The sequence below is a fragment of the Nanorana parkeri genome, unplaced genomic scaffold (assembly GCF_000935625.1).
Source record: "Nanorana parkeri isolate BGI_ZX_2015 unplaced genomic scaffold, ASM93562v1 scaffold290, whole genome shotgun sequence".
NCBI classification, from domain to species: Eukaryota; Metazoa; Chordata; class Amphibia; order Anura; family Dicroglossidae; genus Nanorana; species Nanorana parkeri.
In genome coordinates this window covers 885,782-893,140 of record NW_017306558.1, presented here as the reverse complement: position 1 = coordinate 893,140, position 7,359 = coordinate 885,782, and the positions used below count along the sequence as shown (strand labels likewise).

Genomic DNA, 7,359 nt, shown 5'->3' with positions numbered 1-7,359 from the left:
CAAGTAAAGATACAGGTGGAAATGGAGCCTAATGCCCCCCCCCCCCCCCATACATAGAAACAGTAACCCTGCAGAAAAAATAATACCACTCCCTACACATAAAAAAACAAAAACTATCCCTGCACAAATAAAATACACCCACCCATAAAAAAGTACTACTCCAGGACAAATAAAAGAATACAATTTCCCCCCCATACACATAAAAAATAAATACTAACTCTGCACAAATAACATAATACACTCCTCCCCCCCACACATGAAATAATGAAATACAATCCCAGTCCCCCCCACATATAAAATAACATACAGAGCCCCCTCTGCTGCTTTCCTTTTCGCAGGGAGGAGGCACGATCACTGGTGATTGATAAGGTCTGCTGCAGACCTTACTAATCAATCCTTTTCGACCAGCGCTCAGTAAAAGATTTCAGAGTGCTGGCTGAAAGGATCCGAGTGTCAGCACAGAGGAGCAGCTTTGTGGTCTGCATCCGACAGAGATGCAGACCGTGTAGCTCCTCCCGCAGGTCAGGTACGTGGTCCGTGACCGCGTACCTGACTTGTGACCTGGCTGCAGGCCACAAAGTACCGGCTCACGGGCCAATCCGGTACTTTGATACCACTGCTATACATGAAATGGGCAACTAAACATGCACAAAAAGGGCTCACACCTGTTATGACGTTCCTAATGCTGCTTACAGCCACAAGTAAAAGGTAACATAGTATCCAACACATTTTTTTGCCAAAACAATATGCCTGATCGCAGGAAATTTACTGAAGCTGGTAGGCAAATTTCGGAAATGAGACTGTTAAAGATGATATTGAATATAGTATGTACCTGTCCACTGGACTTGCGCTTCTTCTTCTCAGGACATCCCAGTTGTGGACCTGATCTCATTAATCCATCCAATCCTCCAACATCACCTGTCAAATGGAAGTCACATACTATGACACAATGAACCAGTGCAGTATGTGTATACTTAATGTATGTGTATAATGCAGTATGTGTATACTTAATGTGTAATTTTTTATTTTATTTTTTGAGGGCTTGTTCACACCATATACAGTGCATTCCAGCACGGTTAGCTGCTGGAACACACTGTATCGCATAGTAAACTCCCCCCTGCATTGTGGGGCGTGGCGGTGCATTGAAGTCAATGGCAACGCAGCCACACCCCCCTACCTGTAGTGTGATCGCCCGCACCAGAACGCAGGCACAACAATGCCTGCGTTCGGTCCAGTGCGACGCACTGGACTGCAACGCAGGCACTAATGTGCCACGCATTCTGGTGCAGACAGGGGCGTGGCTGCAGTGCCATTGACTTCAATGCACCGCCACACCCCCTTCCACCCCATAACGCAAGGAGCCAGCAAGAATGCGATACAGTGCATTGCAGCCGAATGATTGAGCTGGAACGCACTGTATATGGTGTGAACTAGGGATGCACAGATACTTTTTGAGTACCAGTGCAGATACTGGGCATTTTCATGAGAACTACCAGAGTTGCAGCGGTTGCTGCTGAGACCTTGCTCTGGTACTCCACCACTGTCCTGAAATCATTAGTCTGTATTGTTTTAGAAAAACTGTCACGTGACAATAAACAAAAATGTATCAGTACTCGTACTTGTAAGTACTCGGCAAGTACCAGTACTCGTACTCGCAAAACTGGTATCGGTGCATCACTTTATTTATATTTATAAAAACTAAATCATACATTAAAACAGAGATGTACAAATCCCAGGAGCTCCGTGTGCTCCTTACAAATGACAGCTGCCTCCTAATTGTTGATTTTTTCTCTAGTGTAGTCTTGTAGCTCAAAAGTATCGGTACATGTACTCGTACTTGTACCGAGTACTGTACTTGGTATCTGTGCAACCCTAGTGTGAACAATGTGAACAAGCCCTTAGAGGAACTTAACACTTATCTTTGAAATGACAACAAACACCCCTTTAGAAATGTTTAGTAATGACATCTATCTACAAACACATACTTCTAGATAATTGCCGGCTTTGTATTCTTTGCATACCTTATTTCTCTTTTCTTCCCCAGTCTTCTGACAGTGGCCATTTTAACTAAGGGCAGATGAATATATGTCCCTTTACTTCCTGGAACTCTGACACATGTGACTAGGACATGTGACCATACACATTATCTCAGTGGAGGAAATTGCCTTTCCCTGAGATCTCATGAGATTACAGATGAGATTTCTCAGCTATGCTCTGCTGATGTAACAATCCCAAGATGCAATACTTGGGCACATTACATCACTAATGCCCAAGACGACCAGGAAGTGGAAAAACAATAATTGTAAGTAAAAGAGAAATGTGTCTGTCTGTTTACCTATTGAATGTAAGACGATTTGATGTCAGCATGCAGAGCTATGGGCTGATGTGATTTTTAGTGAAAGAGGGTAAAAGGTTCACTTTGAATTTTACAGTTGTCACCAGAACAGGAGGCGTAGGGGGAATCTTTCAATGGAGAAACATGTTCTTGTGACAACTAACAGCAATTTTCATCTTTCCCTTCATTTTTGAAAGATTTCAACTCACTTTCTGTTTTGTCTCTGGGACAGGAGAGTGATGGAAAATCTCCAAAATGGTACACAACCGAAAAACTGACGGGTCGTCCAACTAATCGATTTTGAAAATAATCGTTAGCTGCAGCTCTAGGTTTAACTCTACCACACTTTATCCAAAACGAAGAAAAAACTACTAGCATTAGATACATTTTAAGACCCACATCAAAATATTACTTTAGGTCCTCAGCGCCCTCGCAGTTGCTCCAACAGCTTTTGTTTTTACATGCTCCTTTTCTTGGCACATGTGCAGAGCTGGATACATTATTTTTTATATTTTCTATGTTAACAAGAAATGTTGACACACATTCCCTTATATGCTCCTAGGCAGAGCAGGCAGCACAGAAGTAGCATTTGGATGTTCAATGTGCAAACTAAGGCTCCATTCACATATAGCATTTGCGTTTTCTGTGCGGAAGACCGCACGGCACAAAAACGTTAACATCTTTTTATAGTTTATCCGATTAATCGAACTTAATAATCGGCTAACTAATCGATTTTGAAAATAATCGTTAGCTGCAGCTCTATTTACATGTGCACAGATTCCGCTCGTTTGCGGCTATTACAATAATCACAAATGCGCGGAATCCGCCCCTGAAATCACACTTGGACTATTGGAGATTTAAAATGCATTGTTTTGTTCTGTTTAGAGTGGCTCTGCGCGTATTCGTAAACCGCTCATGTGTGAATGGAGCCTAAGAGTGCACTGAACATCAGTGTATAACATGCTAAATAGGTTCAGAAATCACTTTGAAACCCAAAAATGTTATATATTGCAGGTTACCAATTATTTTGTGTTTTTTTTTTTAGGCTCCCCCCCTTTATTTTCACCTAGTGATCCAACCAGTAAGTCTTTTATTATCCAACTTCCTTTAACAGGCCAAGCTGTCCAGCATAAGGGCAGGTTCACACCATTTTCCGGAACAGAACTGGTCCAGAAAATGGTGTGAACCTGCCCGCAGTTCCAGTACATTCCAGACCAGAGAAAATGAGACAAACAGTATTTTTCTGGTCTGGAACAGACTGGGCTGGTGTGAACAGAGGCCAGAAATAGCATAGGGATACATTAGGATGCATTTTGGGTCTGGAAACAGTCTGGTCTGGTGATTATCTGGAGGTGGTGTGAATGGGCCCAAATGTCAGATAGAGGGTTGAGATAAACCATTTAACACTGACAGGGGTGCTGACAATCAGCTGTAATCCATTTATGTAAAACCTTTATTAATTCAAAACTGTTGCTGTAACTGCTTAAAAAGTGTTAGCCAGAGTTCAGATTTTATTTATTAAGAAAGTTTATCTTAATCTGCTAGTCCATCTAACACTACCCTCTCCACAGGGTACAATGCTGCTGTCCAAGGGTGACTCTATAGTGTGGCAAAACCATAAGACAGGATCTGTGTTACTGGCCAGATCACAAGATACAAATAAAATAAAAAGCCTAAAAAAAAGAAAAGAAAACCAATGCAGCCGCCACATTTATTGATTAGTAACCTGCAATATATTAGATTTTAGTTTTTTGATTAAGATCTGCTTCAAGGCCTCATTCACACGTGCAGTGTCAAGTTTGCCTTTAGTCCAACTAATATCCCACCACACTCCTGTCTGGCATACCCCTCGAAAATGTGTGTGCTGAAGTGGCCGTCGCTCATATGTATGGAGATACAGTGTGTCACCAGCACACCAGAAATGTGTCCAATAAAACGTCTTTATTGACAAATATACATTATGTCATGAGAACGGCAAGGTTTCTGGGCCACACAAGATCCCTTCATCAGGGTGAATATGACAATATAATGCAATTTACAATGGTCCTTCTATACTCACACCACTCACTCACACACACACACACACACACCACCCCTGTGAGTATAGAAGGATCATTGTAAATTGCATTACTGGCATATTCAGCCTGATGAAGGGACCCGGTGCGGCCCTGAAATGTTGCCAATTCTTGTGACATAAAAGTGAATACATCAATACAGACATTTTATTGGACACATTTCTTCTGTGTGCTGGTGACATACCGTATCTTCACAAATCTGCCCTTAGAGCACATTTCTAAATGTATACAAAACAAAAAGCAGGTAAAATGTAAGTGGAGCCTAAAGCTGCCCACACACTGTAATATTTACTTTGTTCGACCCGCAGACTGAACAAAGATAATAGAAGATTCCTCCATCAACACGTACGAGTGTTGGTCGAGGAATCTCTCGTAGTTTTTATTGTATTCTGACAGCGGCAACAGAGCTGGCGACTTGCCAGCTCTGTTCGTGCGAAGATTTTCCAACCGGCACCTTTGATCAGCTGGTTTTCCTGGGTGTGTTTTACGCAGTATGCAAATATGCCTGTATTTACTCCTGAGTAGGTCTCTGTACATGAGAAATGTCCTCTTCTCAAATCTTAAACCCAGCGCGGGACACTGCAGGTATCACATGCTGGCTCTATAGATCGCAGTGATCGCATACCGCTGGTCAATATACTCCTTGCAGAGAGTGGTGACCGTCAGTCATGGCTCCCCGCAGGGATTCCCCCCCTCCCCTCTCTCCATTCCTCCAGCACTCATTGGAGGGACAGAGGAGGGGGCGGGCACAGCTGGCTCTGGCTCTAGAGAGGCAAAGCCAGCTATCAATTTAGGTACGGGGGTGGATCCCAACAATGTTGTCGGGATCTTTCCCAGATGTACTTTGACCCAAAAGAGGACTAGAGAAAAAAAAAAGTTTGGCTTTAGTCCTCATTTATAGTTTATGTAAACCCTAAACATGAACTCATCTTACTTATTATCATCTGCAATGTTAAATACACCATTACATGCATTTTGGTATACCTATTGATCCGGCCAGAAATCCTGCGAGCTGCTAACTCCCATTGTATGAGTTACATTGTTCCCAGCTATCTCTGTGGACTACAAAACACATCATCTAATGTTATGGAGAAGAAAAGCAGAGGAGGTGTACCATAGCCCTGTCCTAGAGTGGCAATGCTGCTCCTGCATAGACATAGTACAATGAGGGGGGATTTATCAAAACTGGAGCAGACAGAATCTGGAGCAGATTTGCACTGCAACCAATCAGCTTCTCGGTCTAATTTTCAAATCTCAACAGAGCAAACTGAAGAGAGAAGCTGATTGGTTGCCATGGGCAACTGCTCCAGTTTCTCTCTGTTCCAGTTTTGATAAATTCCCCCCACAGGGAGCACCACGTGAAACTAAAGGGAAAAAAAAAATGAAAAAAAAGGACACTGATGTGGCGACCACCACATGAAAAAAAAGTGGTGCTACAGCAAGAATTTAAAGAAATGCTTTTCTGGGCAATATATTATTATTATTACATAGTATTTATATAGCGACAGTAGTTTGCGCAGCGCTTTACAATATAAGGAAGTCATCACAATACAATTCAAGACAGGATGGTAAGGAGGGCCCTGCCCCTGAGGGCTTATAATATATATATATATACATTATGTTCGATCTGAATTGATTATTGGTAAAAAGTATGAGCGTCTAAAGAAGAACTCCTGGAATTGTTTATGAACTCTTGCAGTGTGGCTCCGCATCGCAAGGGTTAACTCATCATTTGTGCCTAGGTTAAAGAAAAAACCCCAAGGATATACTTAGCCAAAGCTCTGAGCCGGCTTCTCCTTAGACTGGTCCTTGGAATGTATTTTCCCCTCCTCTAGCAGTGGTCTGAGGTCCAGTAATCCATCACGTTCTCTACACAATGCATAGACCTGAGGAACATTCCCATGTGCTGCAGAGGAGGAGACAGGCTGGAGGGAGCACTGTGACAGCTGACCTGCTCTGAGCTTTGGGTGAGTATAACTTTGTTATTTTAGCACCTAGACACAAACAAGCACTTAACCCTTGCAGGGGTTAAGTGCTTGTTTGCTGCAAGGGCCACTGCAAGGGTTAATAACAAAAAACCTTGGAGTTCTTCTTTAATAGTGCTTTAAGGCTAGATCAAGCATGGGGATTTTATAGACAGGTACAGTCTGTTCCACTATTATTTCCAGCACAGTAGAAGGAAACAAAGATTCTGTCAAGTGCGTAGGCTTCCAATGGCTGCATTCATAGCGTCACCTCTGGCCTCTATTCTTTCCATGGTTTTATTGCACACAAAGTACACCTTACATTCTATTGAATTGGCCCATCCCCACATTTACTCCAATAACTTTATGCTTTTCAAAACCAGGTCTGTTCTATTCTCTGGAGGTCACAAAGCCATGACATTATGTGCAGTGGAGACAATACTCTGAGGAGGTCAGTTGTTTGCAATACTTGTATAAAGACGATCAAACTTCAACTAGTCTACAGCACAGCGAATGTATACATGGAGGAGATCATTATATAGCACAGCTGAAGAAATCCCAGGAGCCAGGTCGCCAATGCTCCTCAAAAATGACAGCCGGCTCTGATCTTTTGAGGTTTTCCCTAGTTATTGTCAATGTAAACAAAAATCCTACTGGCTCCTGGATTGGACGGAATGGCTCCTGATGTAGAGATATTTAGGGTGAGATGACGGGCACAGCCATGGGATCAATAATGGAGCCAAGAACTGGAAAATGACAAGGTCCATGATTTTAAGGGAAGGACCCATTTAAAAAAAATAAGGCTCCCCCTTATACATCAGAGTCCCCCTTGAAATCAGGAGCCCCCCTCTTTAACATCAGAAGCCCTCTGCACATCAGGAGCCCCCCTCTTTTACATCAGAAGCTCTCTCCCCATCAGGAGCCCCCCTCTTTAACATCAGAAGCCCTCTGCACATCAGGAGCCCCCCTCTTTTACATCAGAAGC

The 7,359-nt window shown here is 42.8% G+C and overlaps 1 protein-coding gene across 1 annotated transcript in view; it reads right to left on the bottom strand.

Annotated features, from left to right (window-relative positions):
* The window catches only part of PYGO1 (pygopus family PHD finger 1), a 14,028-nt gene that overhangs the window by 4,417 nt on the left and 2,252 nt on the right, over positions 1 to 7,359 (bottom strand). The window contains exon 2 of the mRNA XM_018557566.1: positions 833 to 918. Coding sequence (XP_018413068.1) covers positions 833 to 918 — 86 coding nt within the window. The remainder of the gene's footprint in view (positions 1 to 832; positions 919 to 7,359) is intronic.